Here is a 26,157-nt window from a genome sequence, read left to right on the forward strand (position 1 = left end):
AGCCAGCAAGCTACATCCAACATGAAATAAAGAGAGAGCGAAGGGGTAGGTGAGGGTGGGGGTGGGGGGGGGTGACAGCCAGAAAGTGAGAGACAGCGACACTCAGATAAGAAGTGAGACTATTGATCTCTCTGCGGAGGCTGAGAGCTTTCAGTGAGCCACAGAAGTTGACAGAGGGGACAGCTCATGCCTGCCTGTCACGCCACACACACACACACACACACACACACACACACACACACGCGTCATGTTAAATAACAGCCACCCACATGTCCATTGGCCAGGTCGAGCAGGTCCCTCAGTCTGCAGCCTCGCCGGTGCCTCCGCTCATAGCAGATGCTGTTCTCCAGCACCACGTAGTCGGCCCCCACTGCCCTCAGGATGTCGTACACCTCCTCTGGAGACCGCCGAGCGTACACCTGATACACCTGCTCACACACACAATTACAAAAGGGATTTGTTTAGCCTTGTACAGATTGTCCCCTTTCTTTTGCCTCAAAACAAGACAGCTGGAAGCAGAAACGTTCTCTCCTGGAACGCCATTAAAAGACACATTTGAGTTGTCGATTTAGTTGCAATTATCACTTGTTTACTGAAATCAAAGGTGAATTAAAATAATTAAGAAACTAAATCAGCAGGAGGACACGAATAAAGTGTGTGTATTTGCAGCCAGGAGCAGAGCCTGGGGGGTGGCACTGGTCATCTCTGAAATCTGACTGCACACCCCAGGCGATTGACAACTTACTGGAAGAGGAGGACAAAAATGTCTTTCCAGACCTGCATGGATCACCAGTATCACCGGAGCAGTTTGAAGTTCATTCTAAAGTAGTTTACGAATTATTCATCCTTTTAAAAATATTGACATCTGGCTGCAAAGATTTTGTCCCTGTGCAAGTACAACTACTAACATTATGTAAGGCTAATGTTAGCATGAAGCTACGTAGCAGTGCTAATTAGTTCTATGCTAGCTCTAGATTAGTTTTAACCCGTTAAGGCCCGACCCATTAAAAAATGGTAAGTAAAGTCTAATTTTTTAAATATGAGGTCTTTATTTGGCCCTTTAACATTTTCTTTTTTTTGGGGGGGGGGGGGGGGTATCTACCATTTATTACCATGTGATATATTAAAAACATTATAATATGGTTTTCTGCTTCTGGATATCTATTAGGGGACAGAAGACAAGTATCAGATTGTATTCAACATGATTTTGAGCAAAGTTTATACCATAAATTGAAGCAAAATGTCTCAGAAAATGTATGTGACAAATATGTCGCGACGGGCTCTATGGGTTAAGCAGTACTCAGTTCTCACTGGTTAAAATAAATAACTCGTGTTCAGAGTTCATCATTTCAATGTTGAACTAGTTCAAAGTTCAGTTCATAAAATTTTTTCATATCTTAGAAGCGAGACTGAGAGACTGGACTTGAGAAAGAAAAGAAAGTGTTGTGCCTTGCATTGCAATAAATTATACTAGACATTAAATTCTGTTGCACACAATAGATACAGTAAGCAAGTGTGAACAGAAATGACCTCTTTCTGTGTGAAAGATGACTTAATGAAAAGTGTTTTTAGGCACACAGACATAATTTGCACAGAAATGTTATTTAGTTTTCAGACAGTACCTAATATTACTAATAGTACATAAATACAGTGGAATAATATTAAAGCTTGTTTCCTTTTTGTCCATCAGCGAATCATTTCCATACATACCAATTAATTAAAAAAAGACAGACCTGGGACCATCATTTTTTTACAGGTGTTGGAAAATACACCAGTCCAGTTTTCCTCCTCAAACACACACACATACACACAGACCAGGAGTCCCTGAAGTGTGTACCAGTGTCGTGGATCAGTAATGAGCTCCATGCCAGGCTCTGGCCTCGCCAGCGGCTCAGCATGGCTCACTTCCCCGCTGGGATGCAAAACATAGGCTCAGCTGCCCAAGAGATGACCCTCACATTATCTTCTGCTCATTGTGAGGAAGAAAGGCGACTAAACCGGATAACGGGAACGGTATAAATGCAAAGACTCCCCTCCATTCATCTCTAATTTGCTGTAATGCAGTACTTTTAGGCTCCATTTTTCCTACATTATATTGATTCCCACTTAATGGATACATATGGTAGTGCTTTTTCTGATCCGACACTCAAAAGCACTGCAGGTCATTGCATCAGCAGACTATTCCCAGTCAAGACATTTGAAGAGAGACATATGAAGCAACAAGGATATTTCCTTGTGGAGGTGAAATTATCATGTTGCAGAGGAAAAAACAAACAAATCTATGGCTGAGTCAGGATTTCTGTGACGTAACAGATGCATCACAGCTTCCTCCTCCTGTCCTGTATCCGCTTTGCAGCATCACTGCTCATGTTTAGTGTAACCTCTGAACTTGAACGAAAAACGTTTTAGCAAAAGTCTCCTGATTTACAGAAGAAAACAAAAATCCCTGAGCTTTCTAGTTACAGCAGAATCAAGCATGAATGTCTCCTGAAGAAGTCTGAAAGGTAAAAGTCTCCAGAAGAAAAATGGAAACCAAAAGTTGACCTGAAGGAACAAAATAAATAAATTCATCATTTCCACTCTTCAGTCACAGAGGAAACAGTGAGATAGTTTTCATCTTTGTAATTTCACATTTTCCTTTCACTAAACAAATACCATCTGGTGCGCAGCCTCGTTCTATTACATAATTATGTTACAGGGATCTTTTTATGTATCACAATCTTCCAGACAAACAGCTCAAACACAGTTTTGTTATCCAGAAACGCCACACCGCCTCACAGTTTCACTGTGATCATGCTTCTTTAACAACATCGTTTGTAATCACAGTGCCTCTAAAGCAGACTTCTGTCTCACCGTCCAGTGAGAACCATCCATCTACTAGATTACTTCCACTTATCATGTTTGTAGTATCTTGCAGCCTTTCCGGTAGCTTCCACAGTTCTTTATGCATAATGTTAGCTCGCAGGCGGCAGTACCTGTCTGGTCCGCTCCCGCAGGTCTTTATCTTCATAATGTGGGTGGTTGGTGAGAACTCTGCCTGTGCACAGCTTGATGCCGGCCAGGAGCTGCATGCTTCCAGCAAACACCGCCTGCTTGGGGGTCTTTGTGCTGTGGACAAACACAGAAAGAAAAGAGAGGAGGACATCTCTATAAATACTCTGATTATGTAATGCAGAGCTGGGCTTTGATGAAATATGGTTTGTTTAAAGCTTTCCGAGTCAAAAACAAAGAGAAAAAGATAATCAGAACAATGGAAAGGAGAAAGAAGGAAGTGAAAAAGTTTGGAGGATGATCACAGATTCATCATCAAAAGAGTTTGATTAAGTTTCACTTTAGTTCATTTTCTTGTTATTCAGCCCACATGTCTCTGCTTTTTGGTCTGCTGCTATAATCGAGAAATACTGATGCCATTAAAAGTTTCTTTAAAGAAATGTGGCTCCAAGGACATCACCTATCTGCATCCAAAGCAGACAAAATGAACACAAAAGGAGACACAAGACATGCTTCCAGAGCCCCACTACAAGCACTGGAAAGCTGAGGTGTGTTAAGTTGTAACACCTTTTTTTTTTATGTACATTTGCATTGATATATATATATAAACCAAACATGGCCTAAGCCGATCTCTATTATGAGAACACTCATAAACACATGTATTCCTAAACTATAACATTAATCTGAACCCACACAGATCAGCGCAGGACTGATGAAGCAGGCTGATACCAGTTTATCATAAACTGTATCTGCATTTAGGCAGCAAAAGAAAAATTTCCTTTTATTTCTATTTAGTGTTATTTATGAAACACAATTACAAAAAAAAAATGCTCTTGGTAATTTAAAGATGCATTTAAACATCTTCACTCCACTGGGATGTGTGGGTACCTGTTTTTATTGTCCTCTTAAAATGGCCAAAACCCAACTAAACAGCAGCTTATGGAGACTTGCTGTAAACATGGGAACTGTTATTTCCCTCTCTAAAGAGGGAATATTTTTGTCTATATTTTTGGGCTGACTTGGTTTTAGGGCTATGGCTTGGTTTAGGATTGTGTCAGAAATCAGGTCTTGGCTTCCTTGTTTGGCTACAGAGTCTTTACCCAACGGTCTTTTTCTTTTTAGGGTAAAATCACCTCAGCTCATGTGTCGGAGCACTGTTGTTATTCATTTTATTTTTATTTTTTTATGTTTAAACCCCAATATGTAAAGGAAAAGTGAGGAGAAAAAAGAAGTGGGAAGTAAGTGAGCCAGACTCAGAAAGGGTAGTGATGGATGGGAAAGCAAAGCTGCTCATGCAGGACAGTAAATAGGTGCTTCAGTGTATACACAAAGAATTAAATATACACATACAGGTAATTCCATTACTAGTCCCACTGAGGGTTCAGGATTTGAGAGCATCCAGCTGTGATGGTTGGGGTACAATAAGATATCAAGTCTTTAATATTAGGTTTAAACTTTCCTTTTTGACAATGTACCTTAATAATTGTTAGGCTTCCCGTTCGTTAGTTACGCTGCCATAGACTCAGGTTGTTGCACACCTGATAGTCCGCCAGACTGTACGGTTGGGAGTTGCAACATTCAGCCAGTCCGAGTTTGCTTCCACACTGACTTAAGAGTCCCTTCACACCAGACCTTCGAATTCCAGTCCTAGTTTGTTTGCTCAGAAAGTTCAGTTCGTTTGGGGAGGTGTGAATGTGCAAACAAACTGGTGTAGATCAAAGAAGCAGACGCTGCCCTGTGTACAAACGTAGGTCTCGGTCCGCTTCAACTGGAGCAAATACAGGAAGCGGACTGAAACGCAAAGGGCACTAAACACAACGAAAATAAAATGTGCATGTAGGATGATAGGCAGCTCTGGCCAAGAGAAGCATCTTGAGGTCAGATGTGGAAGAACTTGGTAAAAGTTCTAATAGAACTATGATCAACCAAAGATTGCTCGGCTCTGGTGCGGCTCCATGTTTTACTCTGATGTGGTGGAAGCAGACGTCCTGCATTAACTTCTTTGCTGTTTCTCCTTTCTTCTCTTTCAGTAATTCTTGAATTGGTTCTCTGGTAAAAACGGTAATACATTAATTAAAAGTCCGGTTTGTTTGACCAGTGCAGTGTGAAAGCAAACTGGGTTCGCACAGTGTAGCAGACTATCAGGTGTACATGCACCCTTAGTTATGGTACTTGTTGACCCCTCTTTCCTTTCCTCTCCAATCTCAACCAGTGTTGCAAACTTAGGGACTTTGTCGCTATATTTAGCGAGTTTTCAGACCCCTGTAGTGACTTTTTTTTCCACAAAAGCGAGTAGCGACAAATCTAGCGACTTTTCTGGTTGTACTGGAGACTTTTGGAGACGGACGTGAATGAATGTAGTTTCCTCTTTTCGATGTGGAGTCCGTGCAGCGCAGACCCCTCCCCCATCCAAAAGCACTCAGAAGAGGCTTGGTCCTCACGTAGCAGCACACGGCTCTCAGCTGCAGTCAGAGCAGGAGATGATCACCTGTTTCTTCACCAGGCTCAAAAAGAAACCGTCGAAGCTGCTGCTGGCTGATCCCATGCTGGCTTACAGTCAGATAGTAATGTCTAATAATGAAGAGTGTGGAGGAAAACATTTAAAATTTTTAGAAATTTAACGAACTCCTAATAAAAAAAAAACCCTATTAAGCCTAATAAATGGAAATTAGATGATGTCATTTAGCAACTTTTAGGACAGCCAATGGCTACTTTTCTTATTGAGGAGTAGGCAACAGTGCTCTCAACCAGTTGAGGCAAATGGCTGCCCTTCCTGGTTCTGCTGTTTCCTTGTTTAAAGTTTTTCCTCTCTACTGTTGCCTTGTGCGGCTCAGGGTACTGAATCAAAAGAAGATTTGATGCAATAGGTTTCTTTATCTTTTTTATGAATTAGCTTCATAAGAAAAAAAAAAAACTATTATAAACTGGACTAAACGTGGGTCATAGAATTAATTTGTTTTAATTTTATTGCATTGGACCGTATCATTAAAAGTTACTTGGGATTACTTTGTCGTGAATTGGTGCTATACGAATAAAGCTGAGTTGAATTGAACTGAGGGGCTGAGGGAATGCACATGTAATTGGAGAGTCCTCTGGGCATACTAACTAGATGCATATGTGTCAGTGTGTATGTGCTGGGGGGGGCTGTTGTTCTAGTTTACATATTAATGATGTTGGGGCAGCAGCATGACAGTCAGTTGCTGCTGAAGGTAGCTTTCTGACTATGTAGTTTAATTAACCAAACCTTCTCTGCATCACTCACACACACACATTGACATCTTACCATAAACACCCACCAAACCAAAACGTGACCAGAAGGAATGCTAACTGGACACATTACTGCTGCTGCATTCAATTTTTCAGACCCTTTTGTTTAAAAAAAGAAAGAAAAAAAAGTTCAGAAACCTTTTGAATGAAGCAGATCTACTTCCTGTGGAGCTAGACAGACTGCAGACACAGAGGAAACTAATAGTGTGATAGCTTCATATTTTATACAACTCTGTCTGCAGTGCATGAACACATCACAACTGAGACGATGACGAACAGTGTGGAAGAAATTTCAAGGGTGTCTTTACAGGAAAGTGCTGACTAATTAATGAAATCCTAAATAGTTAATAAGCAATGAGTCCATTCATTTCTCTCTTCCACATATCATCCTGTAAGTGTATACAGGCCCTGGTAGCAGGCATCATCTAAACCTCTAAGATTAGGCTTAAAAAGCTTCCTTAATTAAATTTGTAGTGAAGAGTTGAGTCACCAGCAAAATTACTTAATGTAAGGATTGAATAATTTGCTGCTATTTATAATCTGGGGTCTCGAAAGAGCACAGGGGGTCTGGCAAGGCTTTGACTGTACAGAGCCTGTGTGATTGTTTAAATTAAGGCCATGTCCACATGGAAAGGAGTTTAGGTGTATTGTCCTATTGTGATCTTTCTGCACATGAAACCAGTGTTTAAGGAGCCCAAAGATTTTTAAATTTCTTTTTAAACCAGATCAGCAAATTGAGTATATAAAATTTTTTAAAATCTATATCTTTAGTCAGTAAATAAATAAATAAATACCTACTTAGTAGGCCACTCTGTGCATCCAATCAATTTTGGACATGAATTGCGTGGTTTAATGAGATGGTGGGGCTACAGTAGTGAAGTAGTTGATGTCTATCCTGCTAACCTTGATTTTTCTTGCACCATTTCATTAATGAAACACAAGAAAACGGCATTAGAAATGACACAGTGCAGATGATTTGCCCCGTTTAGGAGCGTACTACTGAATTTTGGTTGATTTTCTACCTGAGGTCCCTGACAAAGACTAATTCAGCATCTTCTCTGCATCCTGTCTCTTCTCTGACATCTCTCCAGCTAGTAAAAGCCAGTCTAAAGTTGACTCTTGTCTTAGCTCTTGCTTTGGCCCTTTCTCTTTATTTTGCTCTCTTCCTCTAGTAATATTCTGTTTCTTTGATAAATCAGCCCTGGTGCGTGTTTAAATCGGACAGTGTGTAACTAGTGTGTGACATGGTGTCATAAAGCAAAATGCTGCTGCTAAAAAGTAGCAAACATGGATAGAAAAAAAAAAGTAACTGGTGGTTCCTCAGCCTTGGGACGCTGCTCCAAGGATGTACATAATGAATGTAACTCTGCCATCAAAAAATGTCAGATGCTCAGAGTCAGTAGGTTTTGCAGGACTGCTTTGAAGGGGTGGGGGGAGTAAGGCTAAGGGAGTTCACAGCTTCTTGGTAGTAGCTGCAATAAAGAGGTCTTCAAGGAAAAAAGTCAGGACCTGGTACTTTAGACCTAGATTGCTGGTGGTTTCCATGATGCAATGCTGCCAGCATTACAGGTACAGTGTAAGAATTACTGACATCTAGTGGTAAAGATGGACATAGCATGTTGTGAGTGGACGGTGGCTGTCAGTGGCCAAAATTTTTCTAGACATAAACATGTTTTCATCTGTGAGCATGGCAGTGGCCTCAGGTGCAGCGATGACTGCTGATGACCAGCGATGCAGGCAACTACTTCAACACTGTGGACACGTTTACTGTCTTCTATGGTCCTTTTAAGGGGTTACAGATCCCAAACAGTGCTCTAGCAATTAAAACACAGCTTTTTGTCCATTCAGAGACACCGTAGAGAAAATGGTGGCACAAATATGGCAGCTGCCATGTGTGGGGACTCTACCCTGCAACCTCTCACCTCCCAACCAGCTGAGGAAAATGTTAGCTCTTCTTTTTTCCTCTCCTCTCTACCATCACCAAGGGCATGTTTAGAATGGGGACTCAAACAAAGGGATGATTCTACACAAAACAGTAGCTTCCTTGGCTGAACGTCTTTAACCAATAAGGATTTTACAAGTAAAATTACAGTGAATTTGACTAATTTGAATAAAACTTGTTCTTCTCTCAACACTCACACCTGAAAACATCAGCGTGTTCTTTTCACCATCAGTCACTTCCTGAAATATCTTGTCTGTTTAAAATGAAAGTTTTATTTCTCTTGCAAAGAGTAAAGATTATACCCCACCTGCTCTGATTTAAGTGCTCCTGAGTGGTGATCCTGATGATGACTGATGACTAATGGCGGGATTCATGGTGTGATTAGGAGTGTTCTTACAGGCCACACATGCATGGCCAGACATTTTCTACTCAAGTCTCACTTCTGACTGAAAGGCATGCAGATCAATCAAAGCCATCACTCTGTTCATCCGAGTCTCTCTCAATGACTTCTGTATTAGCGAACACACACACACACACACCAGCACCTTCCTCATTCATGGATGAGACCAAATTTTTCTCATTTAGACAATTTAAAGTCTGACAAGCAGGAGAGGGAGTGAGACGAATGGGAAGCAGAAGATGCAAAAAAGTGATCCTTGCTGAAGGATTGACAGACAAATGAGTAGTGGCACATGTTTCCTGAGAATAGATCAAGTAATTTGTTTTAATTACGCAGACAGATGGACATACATGCACCGAACAAGAGAAGGAGAAAGACGGAAACCCCATTAACTCTGGGCTATAATCTGTTGGAGATATATTGTGAGTTAGTAACTTAACCTTTTTACTGGACAGGAAGAACGAGTGAGACTGCCCCCACCATAAAAACGTCAGAATGGGTTACATGAACAAGCATTTAAAATGAGCACGCTTTATTGCTTTTTAATAATCTCCCCTCTAAGTGAGGGTGAAAAGGCCAGAATCTGCTCGAAGGCCAGCTTTAATGCTTTAACTGGTCTTACAAGACTTTAACACATGTTGCAACAGTGATTTTCTGTAAACACAAATTACATCAGCAGGAGTATCCAGTCGTTTTACTGAAAAAAAGTTTGGTTTTTTTGGGTGATAAAAAAGTTGCTAAAAAGAAAACTGTTTCCAGTTAAGGTAGCCACACTGAGAAACAGACAAAAAAGACGATGTTCACACACTGCAGATTCTTTATCTTTTCTGGATTTCAGATTCTTTTTCATAAATAAATAAATAGCTACTGAATATTTCTTATTTTATCATTATTGAGGTATCGTAGATTCAGTTCTATTATCTTTTTTGGACTAAAGTACCTGAGTATATTCAAAATCAATAACTTGCTAATTTTCTTACAACATAACATCCAGAAGATAAAAAACAAACATCTCAACTATGTTGATCCTAACTGCTGGAGAGACTAGAAAAATGGGTTGGACTTTCTAGTACTGTGCTAAATTGGTTCAAATCTCACTTGAGGGGTCGGGACTACTTTGTTTTTTTTTGGTAATTATGAATCTGAGCAAAAGGAAAGACCCCATGCAGCGTTCCTCAAGGCTCCATTCTCAGACCACTATTGTTCAATACCGACATGCTTCCCCTAGCCCATACAGTAAAGTATTACACCATCCGTAACCACACTTACACAACTCTACATTACAGTGTCACCACATGACTATAGTTCCCTACAGTCACCGAGTGAATCCAAGAAATCAATCAGTGGATGAACCAGAATTTCCTCCAGCCAAATGCTTAAATGACAGAGGTTGCTTTTGCTCCCAAAGATGCAAAGTTAAAGGTCCCCAAAGAAAAATAATTCAGCATCTTCTCCGCATCCTCTCTTTTCTGAGATCTCTCCAGGCAGTAAAAGTCAAATGCAAAGTTAGAGGTCAGTCCTCAACTAGACTTCAGGAAGCAAAAAAAACTACATACCGAGCCAGAAGTCTGGGTTCAATCACAGTCTCTGACAAGAATATCAATATAAAGACCATAAATAAATCCGTCTATTACCACCTTAAATCACTGCCAGAATTCATCAAAACAAGAAACAGTAAAACTTGTGATTTTATTTTCGCCAGGTCCGATTACTGCAATGGTGTGCTGCTGTCCCAACCAACACCAGGAGAGGAGGCCATATCACAGCAGTCCTTAAACCACTGCACTGGGTACCTGTGTGTAAAAGAAGACTTTTAAAATATTTTTAGTGGTTTCATACCTAAATACAACTCAGACTAGCTTGTTCTGTGAAGCATCCAGACCCTTCAGACCTCCAAGCCCAGGTTTAATCAGTATTCCCAGAGTCAGAACCAAGCAGCATTTAGTGTATATGCCCCCCAGCGAAACTAAACTTCCTCCACAAACTGCTGACTTATTGAAATCAGGGCTAAAATCTTTGTTACTGCAGCTTTGCATCAATTTACAGTTTATTTTAATCACTTTAACCCTTGTTTTAACAAATTGTGTCACGTTGTGCTTTTCTTTAAACTCATTCTAAATGTCTTTTACTGTAACTTTTTGCCTCTGTAGTGCACTTTGACTAACTTTTGTATGAATTGTGTTAAATAAATTTGATTATGCCAGTTTTTCCTTTTTCATTTTAATTCACAAAACACTGATGTCTGTTGCCAAGGTGTGTTTGGGCTCATCATTAGAGATGTGGAGTCTTTTTGCTGTAGGATGAAGTACTACTTATCTGCATTTGCCATGAGTCAGTGGAAACTGGATAAAACTGCTTGCAGGGAATAGAAACTGCTGGTTAACAATGAAGACAGTCATCTTTCCAAAATGTCTGCCCTCTGCTCAACCATGGCTGAAGTATAACTCTACAACTCTATTCATCAAAAAAAAAAAATGTAAAAGATTTTGGTTTTGTTATTAATCGAGTAGTTAGCTGTGTTTTTTCATTAAATTATTTTGGTTTATCCAACAACATTGTTTGGTGATAAATGTAGTTGTAATATGTGAAAACATTTACTAGATATCATCAGTGTTGCGTCTCTAGTAACCAACCTGACGACTGGTTGTGTTATTCAAGAGGATTTGATGTATAAACAATCAGTGTTCCTCTCAGATATGCTGACTTCTGCATGGGGGGATGCTGCTCCGGCTCTGATTGGCTCTCCATGCTGAGTAGCCAAATGAGCCTCCTGAATCTGCAGCAAAATTGCTGTCAAAGCTCTCATTAATAATTTCCACTGCAGACTTCATAATTCTCAAAAGCACACTGTATATCTTGACCCAAAGGGGTGGGAGTGATTGGTCATGTGTGGGCGAGGGGTGCAGGAAAAACATAACATGCCAAGGAATGTTTCAAAATATATTATATAAGAGCAGTGAGATGCAGATCCACGGGAGATTGGTGTTATCAGACAGCCTGTGTGGCTGGTGGATTGTGTATGATGAATGGCGTTTCGCTGGAGAAAAACGACCAGGAACTGGTGGTGTGACTGGCGGATTTTTGGCTCACATGGAGCCGTGAAATTGACAACAAAATCAAAGTCTTTCTCCAGCTGCAACTTCTCGACTCTCCTGTTCAGAATGAAATGCATCCACCCCCCTGCTTCTCATTTGTGCAGCGAGACGTGCTGTGAGCTTCGTCCCCTGTTGTGGCATCAGGCAGCAGTGACCTGCAGCGTGCACGGTGGTGACAAGGCTGAGCCCCATGAGCCGTGGAATCAGCTGTTCATATTAAACATGCACCACAGCTTAAGCTACTCTGCACTGCACCTGTTAAAACATGCACAGCCTTGAGTTCATGTTAGAAAGCAAGGCAGCAAATAATGACTTAATTTTTTTTTTTTTTTTTTTAATTTTAAACACCAGCTTTGCTTGATTGCCGACACGAGTAAATGAATCTGAAACCAGCAGCAGACTGGATTCAGACAGAAGGAGTGGCGCTTTAAAATCTGCACACTAATAAGTCTAACTGAGTTTGAGGCAGCTGAACAATGAGCCATTTCTATTGATTTATCGGCTGTCTATTTAGAGCAGAGCATCAGCCTACAGCTGAGCTGCAGAGCTGCGATCGAGGAGAAATTGTGAGTTATGGTTGTGGAAATTATAGAGAAACTGTCCCCAGCTGTTGTCACGTTAACCTACACCTTAGTTCTTTTAATCTGTAAAGACACAGTTCATGAAAGACTGTCAAGGGAATTATGTTAATCCCCTCATCAACCCGTCTTAACTCGCATTATTAAACCTCTAAGAGCAAAGGGTGCGAGTCATTAGCTTATGTCAGGACTATTTTACTTCTGATCCAACTGTCAAATCTCAAAATCCATTAAAAAAAAAAAAAACATCTGCATCACTAATTTAAGTCTTTAAATGTTGTAAAACAAAACTTTCTTATTAAAAACATTTCCGCCTTGTTGAATCAATTTAGTTTTTCTTCTCATTTCAATAACAGATCCACTTTCCATCCCCTGCAGCTATAATTACAACGAGTCCCAAACAGCTTTACATAAACATACCAGCTGGTCATAAAATATACTGTCTGCTGTTTGCATGAATCTGTCCTTGTTCTGCCCCTCATTATCAAACGGTCTGAGAATCCACCACCAACTTTCTATATAAAAACTAAACAGAATCAGTTTCAGACACCTGCAGAGAGCAGGATGATGTGAACCCCCTTCCTCATCTTTACACACTCGTGGGATGTAATTAGCACAGCAGCAAAAGGCTTAGGGCCCGACTAAGGAAACCGCTGGGTAGCCCCTAATCCTCGGAGCCAGATGGGATTAGCCGTGTAGGGAAGGGAACTCATGTAACAAACACAAACACATTCACGAGCCAGACCTCTCCTCTGCTGTCACCATCATCTTCCTCTCTGTCATTTTCTGTCTTATTGAATTAAATCAGTATCTGTTTCTTTCCATCTGATCTCAACACACAGATGACGATAACAAGTCTTATCCAGAGCATGAATACGCTCAGGTGTTTGTCTATGAGAAGGACTTAAAATAGTTCTACTTTGGGTTTTCTTTGTTTTGTTGTACACGATCAACCCAAGACCGCCAGGATCTGATGCAGCTCCATATTCAGCTGCCACTGATCAGAGTCCCCAATCGGACCGAGTTTAGTGGACTTTCCTGGTGTAAATGCACTCTGACAGCAGTTTCTGTTTGAGGTTTCACCGATAGTGGAGGCAACCAACCGGACCAGCAGGGTTACTAAGCCCTCAAAGAAATGTTGCTTCAGGAGGAAAAAGACCAGACGGAAAGACGATGAAAATAACTGGCTTTGTTGTTGCTGGATGCTCCTGTAAATGGGGAGTTTAGTTCATGGCAGCCGCCCTTAAGAGGGAGACTACAGCCGCTTGATGCAGCCATCCAGGTTTATCTCATCTACCTACTGTACAATAACTGCCACAAGTGCCCACACAATGTAAAAAAAAACTAAATAAAAAAACTAAATAGAAAACGCTCGAGCACACACATTACACAAATTACATTTCACATACATTTTACAATTTCCCTGCAGGTATTAAATACTTTTCTTTTTTTTTTTTACTGACGATGACACAACTAATTGTTTTTAACTGGCCTGTAGACTTAAAAGAAAAATCACTTAAAAAGCCCATCCCTATTATGTACATAACTGTAATAATATAGATAACTCTATATAAGAAAAAGAACATATTAATCTGTTTTAGACTTAAGCCTCAGTTTAAACCATTATTTAATAAACAGGAAGTAAATCTCTGCCTCAAAATCAGGTCTGCATGAACTCTGTAGCTGTTCCAGGAAACCAAGCAGCACATTACTGTGTGAATATGAGACATGTAATAATGACTAAATAATTTAGACATCATGTGACAGCTACACTCAGCTGTGAAGCCACATCAAGTCTTCAAACATCATCACGGATTCAGTTTCCACAAATGGTTGAAACGCTGTGAGAAAAACACCAGAGACAAAGAAAATTAAACTTTTAAAAATGTCCTGATGAGGTGAATAAAGATGGTTTGACTGAGTGAAGTCGCTCTAAATATTCTTCAAGTTTAGATCTCAGATAACTGAAATTATTACAACCTGCAAAGAATACTTTATCCATTTTAAGCTGTAATATGGTTCAGAAATTCCTCCAATCACAGGCGGTTTGGCTGTGAGCGTTCACGCGATGGACATGAGGTTCTCGGTATGACACGCCCCCACAAAATATAACGGTAGAGGAAACATTGACTTCGTTTATTCAAAGTTGCAAAAACTGCTCAACATGATGGACAACAGTGTGCAGCCTGTACATAAAGAGATCAAACAACAAAGTGTGTTCAGTCAGAGGCTACTTCAGCTCTGCTTCAACAAAGACCAGTATAGACAGTCATTCCTGCATAATCTTTTAGAATGACTAATTTGATTTGTAAAACATTTTTACTGTTTTTCACTTGATTAGATTGAAATTTACTCTGAATAAAATAAAATAAAAAAAAAACTCCACTTCATCTGCTATTATTTGTAGGCAAGTGTTTAAGGTTATTGCCATTGCTTCATAGCTGTAAAGAGACTATTTTCTAATATTTAAAAGAGATATGGACTGATTATTTCACCTAAAAGGATTGAATTTGAATTCCTCTTTTTAAAAAAACAAATAAATAAAAGGAATTAGCTTAGAAATGGGTTTTGGTGCAACAGCATGACATCCTGGCTCATCCTGATCTGTTTGGGAGTCAAGCTCCAGAGCAGAGATGAAAAAATTACTACCTTCAACTGATGACAGAGATTCATGGAAATTCCTAAATATTCCAGAAAATAACAGACAAACTGTTGTACAAGCACAAAAACCCCAAAACAAATCCAGCAACAAGCGGGAGGAGCCTTTCCAAACCACAGCTCCATTTCTGCTCCCATCAGGCTGATGTTCTTGATCGAAACCCCGAGGTGGGTTAGAGCTCCGCCAACAGCTGGGCTCTTTCCAGCACCCCCATGTCTTATTCATGGCGACCCATCGGCTCTCATCACTCATCAGTCAGACTCCCCCACAAACAAGCAGCATCTCACGCACACACACAAAGACAGACTAATCAAGGACATCAGGCAAAGCGAAGCCTGATCTACTGAAACAGACTGATCAAATTTGCATTAATATAATCTGTGCTCCAGATTCTTAAATGTGGGTGTGTATAAGCATGTGTGTATGTACTTAATCCAGGTCATGAGCTCCACAGTGTCTGGATCATAGAACTCCCTCAACTCTGATAACTCCTCCATCAGCTTAGGCCAAAACTAAAGGGGGAAAGAAAAAGAAAAGTTAAGGAAACTCTCATACTTGTGTTAAGCCACAGAATAGAGAATAAAAACCTAACTTTAATAACATCTCATTACTGCACTGAACGTAACGGAGTATGTGACAGCCATTTAGACTTCTCTAACTACAAAATAAATCAAGGTGAAGCAATTATTTCAGTCCTCTGTTATGATTCCAGAGCTGGTCATAATTTTCTTTTCCAACAACCATTTAGGCCATTTTCCTCAGAACGTTTGTGACTGTTGACACAAAGTGACCCCGGCTCAGTTATCAGACTGCCAATACAACGATGAACATACCCCATCGAGAGGATGACATACCTTGTAATAAAGGTAACCAATCATCAGCAGAGGAATGGCATATCTGACAAGCCTCAACTGCAAAAGAAAAGAAAGAAAACAACTTGATGAAATGGAATCATATGAATCTTTCAAAAGGCAGACTAAAACATAAGCATAGCACAGAATGAGATAACACAAAGATAAGAGACGGAGCAGCTTTGCTTCCAAGCATCAGTCATCTGCTCCCTGCCGCCTTCCTGTTAGGACCACACTGACACCTAGTGGCTGGTATCGTTCGCTATCACAGAGCAGGAAATCATGCAAAGATTTTAACTGCATGCTGCATGTGATGCTATTTACACATCCGACACAGAGAGAGTAAGATTGGCATCCACCGGAAGTCGTCTTTATAGCCAAAACAAGGAAAATGAAAGAAGTAAACTGCCTCACAGAGCAGAGGGGGGCTGCAATCAGGAGGTTTTCATCAACGATAATACAAAAACATTTTGATTTGTGCACTTTCTGGACTGTATGGCTGAATTTAGTGTTCAAACTGAAAGAGACGAGAGGAAAAACAAAGACGGGCTGATAGGTTCGGAGCAGGAGGTGCAGCTTAATGCTTCGTACCAAAACTTTAGAGTTGCAGTGGAGAACTTTGAGAAGCAGAGTCCACAGCTCCGACCCACACACACCATAAGCTGCAACTGCACACATGTGGCCGGTCCAGATATACTTCATTCTGGGAAAAGAAAAGAGGAGAGAAATTTTAATAAGCAGCGTTGGTGTTTCACCTGTAGCAGAAGGTCAAAACAAAACATCCCAGTTCCTTTAACAATGAGGATTCAACACGGACTTAGAGATGTTCAGCAGAGAGTTACTCAAGTGGCTCCGACGTGACTGAATTCAATATAGCACCTGAACACAGTGTTGATTCAGTGATCTTAAGTCTTTTCATGTGTTTCCACAGCAGAATTCAGAAGATTAAACAGAAAAGTCAAAAGAAGGAAACGGTTGACAGGCAGGAAGCCATGAAAGAGGGAGGGAGGAGGGGGAAAGAAGTGCAGCCTCACAGAAATAAATCTCAATTCTTTTTTTAATGCGAGGAGCTGTCTGACAGAAACAAATGGCTCTCTGCTCTTTTGGCCTTTTCGCTTTTAATCAGCATTTTGGAGAAAGTGCTGACATCAGTTGTGTCAGTTTCCGCCCTACCTGACTAGTGCAGCGTTAAAAGCCTTTCAGCTTTTTCCCTTCTTGTTTAGTGGGGTTTCAGCCTTAAATTTCTAACTGTGACAGGAATGGTGGGCATTAATTGTTCTGCCAAGCACCTGCTTTTCTGTATCCCACCCATCACATGTGCTCAACATGTAACATTTCCATCTAGAAACTAAAGCAGCAAATCTTTCTGGTGACAGTCCTATAAAGCACAAGAGCATTATATTAAATAAATAAGTGTTTTTAACTGACCTGTCTGTTGTAGTAAAAAGAAGAAGAATTTTTCTGAGTCAAATATGTCACCTAGAAGAAGTTAAAAGATCTGGCTTCTGTTGTATCAGATGCACGACTATTAAGGGCAACAATTAAAGTTTGTTTTCTCCAAGTTCAGTTTTAAGTAATAATCACTCAACCACTGGCCGATGCCAGACAAGCGGTCCGTTTTTTCTCTGCAAACATCCCTGATGTGTTCACTGTGGAAAAACCATGACATCGGGGTTCATGTGTTTTCTCTAAGCTGCGGCACTTTAAGACAAAGATTGAGTGATACTTCAAAACGCTGCATCCGGAGTCACCATGGCAACCTCAACTGCTAATCAAAGCACACGCTGATGGACATTTGGTAATCAGCAGCTTGTCTCTGTTCTGTTTACACTTTCATGAACATTTCAAACGAGACTCAACATTAAACTTCATGTTCTCCACAAAGAGCCCAGTTCACTGGTTTTAAGTGGTTTTCCTGGAACAGCATATCACACTTTTATTGTCATCATTAGAAACTTAAGAATTGCCACCTTAAGCTTACACTTTTTCATTTCTCCTATGACCTGATTGTTGTTAACGGTGCTGAAGTCTGTTTCCAGCAGGTGCATCATCCTGAAGGGAAGAAGAAGCTGGAACTGCATGTTGTCCCAGTCTGAGCTTTCACAGAGCACAACTTCATGTCTGGAGACATTTCTCTGACAACGGATCATCTTGAAGGTGAAGGAGTTCATCATCAGAGCCGAGGTTTTAGCTCATGATTCCTCTGATGGGTCCGTAGCAGCATCGTTGAACTGAGATTTCCTCATGAAGACGGAGAGTAACCTGACAGGTAAATCGTAGCACACGTTTTGTTTTTATTTTCTATCTCAGACTTGATTGGTCTGATTCCGAAGCCTGCATCTGGTTGTTGGTCTCTTTCTAAAATGAAAGCATCTGCAAGGTTGTAATCTAAAATATAGCAGTCAGCTGTTTGCTCAGCGTCGTATTCAACAATCTTTTTGTTTGTTTTTTTATTTATTTATTTCCTGTAATTTCAAAAAGAAAACAACAACTCTTCATAGTCCAGTAAATGTGGAATAATTTCAGACATACACTTCCAGGCCAAAAGAAGTCACATTCTAGTATGTGGTTGGACCACCTTTAGCTTTAATAACGGCAGCGCTCGCTGTGGCATTGTTTTGATAAGTTTCTGCAATGTCACAAGGTTTCATTTCATCCAGTGTTACATTAATTTTTCACTCCTGGTATCTTCATCTTGGAATAAGGCCGCGTCATCACGGAAGATGGAAGCACCTGCTCATTCAGTATCTTCAGGTTATCAGCTGCTACATAATCTTGCTGAACTTAGACCTGAACAACTACACCAAATGCAACTGTGGGGCTCGTAGTGCGGCGCAGGGACGGTACCCAGCAGGTACTTACTCCCCGGCCATATTATAAAAAAATGCCTAAAAGGATAAGGGACATCTAAGGACCTCAGAGAATGGATTCCCTGTTGTGACAGAAATATGCCAGAGTAAATTGCATTAAACAGAGGAGAAATATTAATTTTCTATCCTCACCAGTCCCCCCAGCCCCCACCTGACAGAGGATAACACCATGCTAACCATGAGTCCCGGGCAAACTACCGTTTCACCTACTATACTTGTTGTGGCCAGTTTGTTGGAGTTACATCTCATCTAGGTTTTAAGTCTAAATTGTTATTATGTTTCTTGTCTAAATATGTACACAAGTGTTATTTAGTATGGTGTGGGTTCGGACACCCCCACCTAGTAACATTTATGGTGTCATTTTTCTGAGTGGTGAATGTCGAGTGTAGCTGGTGGAAAATTACTTTTCTGAACACTTTGATTTTAAAAGGAAAAAAAAAAAGTTGTTAAGTTTAATTTAGCTTAAAGATTAGCTATGTTTACATGGAGCACCGATCAAACATCCAATCAGAATAAAAAGGCATCAAGCAAACATGTCAGCTGATCTGATCGAGGCCAATCAGGAGGGGTGGTTTAAGCCTTTTCACAATCTGATCAGCAGGGAAAAATAACCACGTATGCACTCGTTCCGGTCGTTTTGTGGTGAATGTTGTTTTGTCGCATGCTTTAACCACAAGGGGGTAAGGTGAGTTTCATCTCAGTTCAACGATACTGCAGACACATACGTTTTTGTTAGAAACTCAAAGTTAAGAAAGGTTAAAAACTCTTTTTCTTTCAACCTAGTAGGCATCGTGCACGTCAAAAGCATTACGATCGTATTAAATCTGTCCATCCTGTAAATAAAAGTGACGTAAACATGTCGGGTGGAATCTCCCATCAGGCTGATTTCAGTCGAGCGGATGAGATATTCGTCCATGTAAACGTAGCTAGTGTTGATTCATTTTGGTTCATCTGTTGTAAGAAAATAAATTTGATGTATTTTTTTAAGTGTGAAGTGTGTGTATTGCAGCCACCTGTTCACGATGCCCACGGCATTCATTCTAATCACCTTGGAAAGCTTTAATAATACACCTTCAGGCTTGTTTGTGAACATTAAAACCTACATTTTGAGCAACAGATGGAAATAAACACTATTGTATTGTTTTATTTTCAGCTGATAAAAGAAGTAATATCTGCAATAGAATTTCTTAATTAATATAATGTATATTTGATTAAAAGAATGTACAAATGTTTTGATCCAATTATTCAAACTTTGTAAAATGGGAGAAGGAAAATTTGAGGGTTACTTTAAATTTTGCTAGAATTATTTTAGACAAGCAGAGTCCAACTCAATATTTTCAGACAACAAACTGCAGCTTGAATGTTTTGCATGTAAACCTCCTGCCAGTCTGAGACATACCTTAGTGAGTGTGTCAAAAAACAAAAACAAACAAAAAAAAAAAAAAAACTAGCACAACAGCCTTGAGTTCAACAGAGAACTACTTTTATTTGGTGCTTCCATTTCCCTAAGTAACTGTAGATGTGAGTCACAGCCTTCAGAGAAGCTCTCCATTTCTGCAGGCAAAGAAACTTTTTAGACTTTTTTAGATTTTCTTTTAAAGGTTTATGTCAGAAACTGGCCTGTTTTCAACTCCCCTCTGCATGCGAGTCAGTTCATAAGGCAGGGCTGAACGATGGATTCAGTTTCACTTTCTGGTACGAATTTGGATTCACACACTCAATCACAATCAAAGCCGTCCTAAACAAATTATTTTCAACCATGTTAGTTTTTTAAGCCCCGTTTCCACCAACGGGTGCGAGATGGGGAGGGCTGGGATGGGAGGGCCGGGGCGTGGAGGGCCGGGGCGGGGCAGGGAGGGCTGGGCATTTTCCACACATGAAAACCAGGAAGGGTATCCTAATATCCAGCCCGACCTACTGTTTTGGGGCCCTTCTGTTGGGGTACCAATCTAACCAATCCGACCCAAAAGGGTGGAACTTTACACTCCGGTGATTGGTTGTCCCATGTCACCTGGCATAAAATCAAAGCAGGATGGCTCCTTGTTTAGAGCAACAGATCTTCTTTTTGTTGATTAAATCTCTGTTTAAAATGGCGTTACGAAGCACCGCCTGGAAGAACACAAACTTTTGGATGACCGCCATGCTCCTCCTTTAAGGAACGGTTCCCGCTGCGAAGGCTTCATGCTGCTGAGGCATTAATCGCTATGCAGCTTTTACCTTTCAGGTAAGGTTACAGTTGGCTGTGGGAACATGACAAGATTACAGTTTTCAAATCATATCCACACCCTAACCACCCCGACCTGCACCTGCTGGTGGAAAAGTGGCTTTAATGAACTAATTTGCTTTATGACAAGCTAGCTAATGCTAGTTAGCTTCTTTTTTTTTTAGCCTGTCAGCTATAGCAGAATAAATGTTCCAACAAATGTGATTACTTATTATTTTTCAGCTGCTTAAAATCTTAAAAAAAATGACTTAATATATTTGTAGTAAATGAAAATTCAGCAAGAATTTTTAGTTACAGGCATCAGTACAATGATGTTTATATTGAATAATATTAGGCCGAGTAAGTCAGAATTTTAACCAGCAAGTCTTAGACCGTATCGTTCTATCTGCTGTTAGTGGAGTCACTTTCTAAAAGACGGGGCTGAGGGGATGCTGCTTGGTGCTGAAAGCTGATTGAGACCATCAAAGCATTGATGAAAAGTGTTTAAAAAGGTACTTGAATTTCACATCTGCACATGATTATGTGTAATTAGGTAATCAAAAGGAAAAGTGAATTTAAAGAAAACATCTTCTTGGGAGTAAATCTAAATCCAGACATGTTCTTGAAGCTCACCTCATAGTGCTGAAAGCCAGGAGGCCATAGAGGAGAGTGTGTAGCAGATTATAGGCCACATCTGGACGAAGAGCCTCCACTCGTCCCTCTGCAGCTCCTTTTTTCTCATCTCCTGGACATCCTTTAGACCTGTTGAGAAACAGGAAAAGAAAAAAAGAGGAGACAAAGAAAAGAACGATAAATAAATTATTACAGACAGGAGGGTCCTGTAGGTGGGTGGAATTTATATTATTCAGATTATGCAGATTTCATTTGGCGTTTGCACACAAGTGGACATGTAATGATGCACACCCGTGACCGTTTCTGTCTGCAGAAGTCAGCACACAGACAAATAGACGCAGGCCCGGAGGCAATGATGTTCCTCCCACTATTTGGCCTCCTGCACTGACTCAGACGGACACCGACTTCCATTTGAATATAAATCAAATCCGACTCCTTCTGCTACGTGAGGTTGGGTAAACTGGATTAATTTAATTCCTGAATTGGCAAATAGCCCTTTGTTCTATGAGGTTAGTATTCCAGCCGCTCAACAGACGAGGGTGAGCTGAAATGCTAATGTGATTAGTTCAATGCAATCCCTGACCTTGCACCACAGGCAAATGAAGCAGCGGGAGGCAGCCGGTAGAATATTTTGTCTTTTTCAGAGCTTGAAGCAACATTACTCAAAAGAAGCAAAGGGACAGTGATAACCAGATCAGGTTAGTTATCTGATAACCATCCTGATCTTCTATTTTAATCTGAAAATCCTTTTATTCGCTGCAAGGACTAAAACTACATTTATTTTACATCATACTAACTCCTCTGACCATCCATCCATTATACCAGCTTTACCCTAACAGATAGAGGCCGACACTCATGCACCAACGCACACGGCTGATTTACAATCAGTAATTAAGCAAACACACAAGTCTTTGGACTGCGATAGGAAGCCTGAGGCAGCGTCCGCTCACAAACAGCAGGTCCAGTCCCACAGCTTTCTTTCTATGAGGTGACAGAGATAAGGCTAACTGGTTTAACACTTGCTAAACCTCAGGATAAAACAGTTATCCTCATCTATTTGATTACATGCAGCCCTAAATGTACTGAAATCCTGTAGTAACCGATGAGGGTTTCAATGTTCTCATTCTATATAAACCCTGCTCATGTTACTGGGAGGTCGGTGTAGCCAGCATCACCCTAAATCCAGGGGTCAGATGGTCTGGACCAACCTGTGAATCCCTGATGCTCAGGGCTGCCATGATCAGGAAGCTGCTTCTACTCTGGAGTCTCTGCCTACAGTTGAGCTACTTTTACATTTGCACAGACTGAAGCGCTCCAAAATGAACACCGCCCAAGCAAGGGTGGCCAAATAAAGAGACATTTCTCAGCCAAATGAGACAAAAATTGGCTTGTTTAGCCACAAAAACAAATCAAACAAGTTGGATCTGTATGAGGACACAAAGTGAAGCCAAATGCAGTCCAACTTTTACTGACTTAGTCATGTCACAACAGAAGTTTTTTTGGATGGTCAGAACTATTAACATTGATTATCTGCTTTAATAGTTTCAATATTCTGCCTGTATTTTACAACACATCTACAGTAAACACCGACTGGTTCCGATGACACCCCCTCTGTTCAGCCACCACATACCTCAGGTTCTGCAGCGCCGCCACGGCGAGCATGCCACTGAGCAGCAGCAGGGTGAAGACGTAGGGGTAAAGCAGCAAGGTACCAGCCAGGCGCTCCAGTGTGTCCAGGGGCAGCAGACCAAAGGCCTCCTCACACAGATACAGACTAGCATCAAAATCCCTGCAGGATGAGAAGCAGCATGAGGAAGGAATGAGAGGAAACTTATAATTAAAATACCGGAATTATGTCACATATCTTTAAAAATCTTTGTATCACTGAGCTGCTCCATATGGAGGGACTGGTGAGAGAAATCTGAGAGGCTTTGTCATGATGAAATCGTGTCCATGTGGAAGCTTCGTGTTTGGTTAGAGATGGGTGGAGGACGCTTGCGTCACCATTTCTGGCAGCAGGACGGAATATATAGAGGGAACGTCAAGTTAACTCCAAAACTCAGAGCAGCAAAAGCAAAAGAAGTTACGCTAACGCTGGGAGCAGTTAGAGAACGACAGGCACGCCTCAGTTTTGGGCATGACTGGTGCTCTGGCTCTCTGAGCTGCTTGCTCGTATGAAGGTGCCTCAGTTTAACTTTCACAGCGTCTGTCTTCTCTCTTTAGGACAGAATTATACACAAGAATGATTCTTCTTTTTCATTTAGAACTGGTTTCTCACTAAATTTATTTTCCTATTTGGTGCACAAACTTTGTTCAATCTAGGTTTGAAGCATAAAAATTCACACAAGAATTTAAAAAGGCCAACACAGGGCTCAAGACATTTTTTTTTCTTGGTCACAGCGCCAAACTTTTCCCAGGTCTAGATTTTGGACTTTTTGTCTCCTTACCTGAGCTATAATGTGCTGTTCATCTAAGGTTATGTTTACCTTAATTTAACCCTTATACCTAAAAAGTTTGGTCAGTTTTTTTTTTTATTTAGAAGCTCAACCATTTTAATCCCAGTCAACATCCATGTATTATTATTTTTTTCAGGACAGCCTTAGCTGTCAGATTATGAGGCTAAAATGATGTAAAATAAAGGTATCAATAGATATAGCAGCATAAAGGCCAACCAGAAGAAAAGAAAAGAAATTATTAACAGTAGTTTGTGGAAATAACACAGAGCAACACAGACCAAGTCTTTTCTCATCTGCACGTCATTCTATCGAGTCTCGGCTTTTGGGAGAAAAAAATCTGCTTTGAAACAAACACACAACAGAAACTATTTACATATTTACACTTTTTCCTCCAGCTGTTTTTGCTATTTAGTTATTTCTGCTACTATTTACCTGCTATCCACACAAAACCAACTCTAGCTCAGCTGCTTTTTGGTGCCACCGTTCATCAAAAACCTCTTCTTGGTTTTATTCTAGCCATAGAGGAGCCTTATTTTTGTTAGAACTTTCTGTTCAGTTTTTGATCTTTGGGTGGAAAGTTTGACAGGAAGTGGCTTCATCATCATGTCCAGGTCTAAATAGAGGTCTCTTAGCAACATAGTAGTGATGGTGATGTTTTTATTATGGAAATGTGATAAATAACGCTGTTATCATGGATCACTGTGGATTTACCAGATAGAGTCTCTGAATAAACCTTACATATTGTGGCTGGATTGTAAACGGGATATAAAGGCCTGGAAAACGTCCGTAGCTCACCTAAAGGGTGAACTATTCATCACCATTTACCCCACAGAGTTACACACTACCCTTCCTCAGAAACTGTGGACAATATATGCTTTAGCACTCAGGCGTGTTGGCAATTTCAGACACTCAAAAATCCAAACTTCCAAACAGAAGCATGCTTATCTGTCTGAACACAACATTTAAGTTTTCATTCAACTGTATGTATTCTGTAAAATTGAATATTTGTGATGTTTTTTGTTTTCCTAAAGTGAACATTTTACACATTAGATTGGCAGCACTGTTTATGATAAACACCTGAACTGAGAGTTGAGATAACGCAAACAGAAAGTGAAGCTGGAGGGACCAAACGAAGCAGCGGAGCAGAGAAGGAATCAGTCAAACGGGAGAAGAGGGAGAGGCAGAGACGGAGCACCGACTATGCCTCGCATTTCCCACTCGCTCCTGAATAATTGAAGGAGCAGTTGTGAGGCGTTGGACTGGGAGCCGTGTTATCTGCCACCCCGCAGCAGCTATCCTGTGGCTGAGTTGTTCAACACACAAACACACGCTGATCGATGGGAGGTCTGGAGGCGGTACCCCACAATCTATTATTCATACACAGTAACACTGCAGGTGCTACGGACACTGGTGCGCGGTGAATAATGCAGTTGCTCTGGCGGAGCTAAGAGTTTTTCACGTGTGCCCTGTGGACCAGTTCATGTGCATCAAACCTGGTTTTACATGACAAGAGTCAGAATCTGTTGTAAATTTTAATTCATACCTCGTCGACCCCAGTGCAAACTTTGACTTGATGAATTTAAAGATGTGTTCGTCCGATCTGAGCTGAAGAGCTTTCTGTAAACAAACACACACCGAGATAAGGTCATCTTGTCAGGAGTAAAGATCAGCTTCAGATGTAGAAACATAAATAAACCAAGCTGTTATAAGGTGAGGGTACATGGATGAGGAGGAGGAGAGGGAGATGTAGTCAGAAAGAAGCAGGAGAAGGTTAAAGAGAAAGGGTAAAAAAAGAAGAATAAGAGGGAAAAAATGGAGGAAGATGCAAAGCAGTGGAGCACCTTGGTCAGGTAGTTGATGATGAAGGTCAGAAAGAGAACCAAAGTGCTGTGGAGGAGAAGTTTTCCCAGACGCAGCAGCAGGCTCCCCGTCTTCAGACCAGACTGCAGGAGCATAAAACAACGCAAGTAAACGTTTACATTTTCACACAAAGGAAAACAGATGTCTTCGTCCACATTTACAACAATAATCACGTAACAAACGTTACTGTTTTACAAAAGCAGTGATCAGGTCAGACGGCTGGGAGTGGGGACAAGAAACCTTAAGGCTTACCCTTTAGTAAAACTTTAACACCAATATCTGTAGAACTCATGAGCAGTATTTTACCTACGTTTAGTTCTTTACTAGCTACATATGTTAAATCTCGTTTTAT

General features: G+C 40.7%; 1 protein-coding gene across 3 annotated transcripts in view; it reads right to left on the bottom strand.

The window, feature by feature from the left end:
* dpy19l3 (dpy-19 like C-mannosyltransferase 3) overlaps positions 1 to 26,157 on the bottom strand; it is a 66,185-nt gene that overhangs the window by 2,305 nt on the left and 37,723 nt on the right. For all 3 annotated transcript variants that reach the window (XM_041973424.1, XM_041973585.1, XM_041973497.1), the window contains exons 10-18: positions 25,787 to 25,888; positions 25,489 to 25,562; positions 23,120 to 23,278; positions 21,490 to 21,618; positions 16,375 to 16,486; positions 15,787 to 15,843; positions 15,362 to 15,444; positions 2,976 to 3,108; positions 270 to 428 (exon numbers count right to left, since the gene is read on the bottom strand). In XM_041973424.1, the coding sequence (XP_041829358.1) occupies positions 270 to 428; positions 2,976 to 3,108; positions 15,362 to 15,444; positions 15,787 to 15,843; positions 16,375 to 16,486; positions 21,490 to 21,618; positions 23,120 to 23,278; positions 25,489 to 25,562; positions 25,787 to 25,888 (1,008 nt within the window). The remainder of the gene's footprint in view (positions 1 to 269; positions 429 to 2,975; positions 3,109 to 15,361; positions 15,445 to 15,786; positions 15,844 to 16,374; positions 16,487 to 21,489; positions 21,619 to 23,119; positions 23,279 to 25,488; positions 25,563 to 25,786; positions 25,889 to 26,157) is intronic.

This window comes from Melanotaenia boesemani, chromosome 1, assembly GCF_017639745.1.
Source record: "Melanotaenia boesemani isolate fMelBoe1 chromosome 1, fMelBoe1.pri, whole genome shotgun sequence".
Lineage (NCBI taxonomy): Eukaryota > Metazoa > Chordata > Actinopteri > Atheriniformes > Melanotaeniidae > Melanotaenia > Melanotaenia boesemani.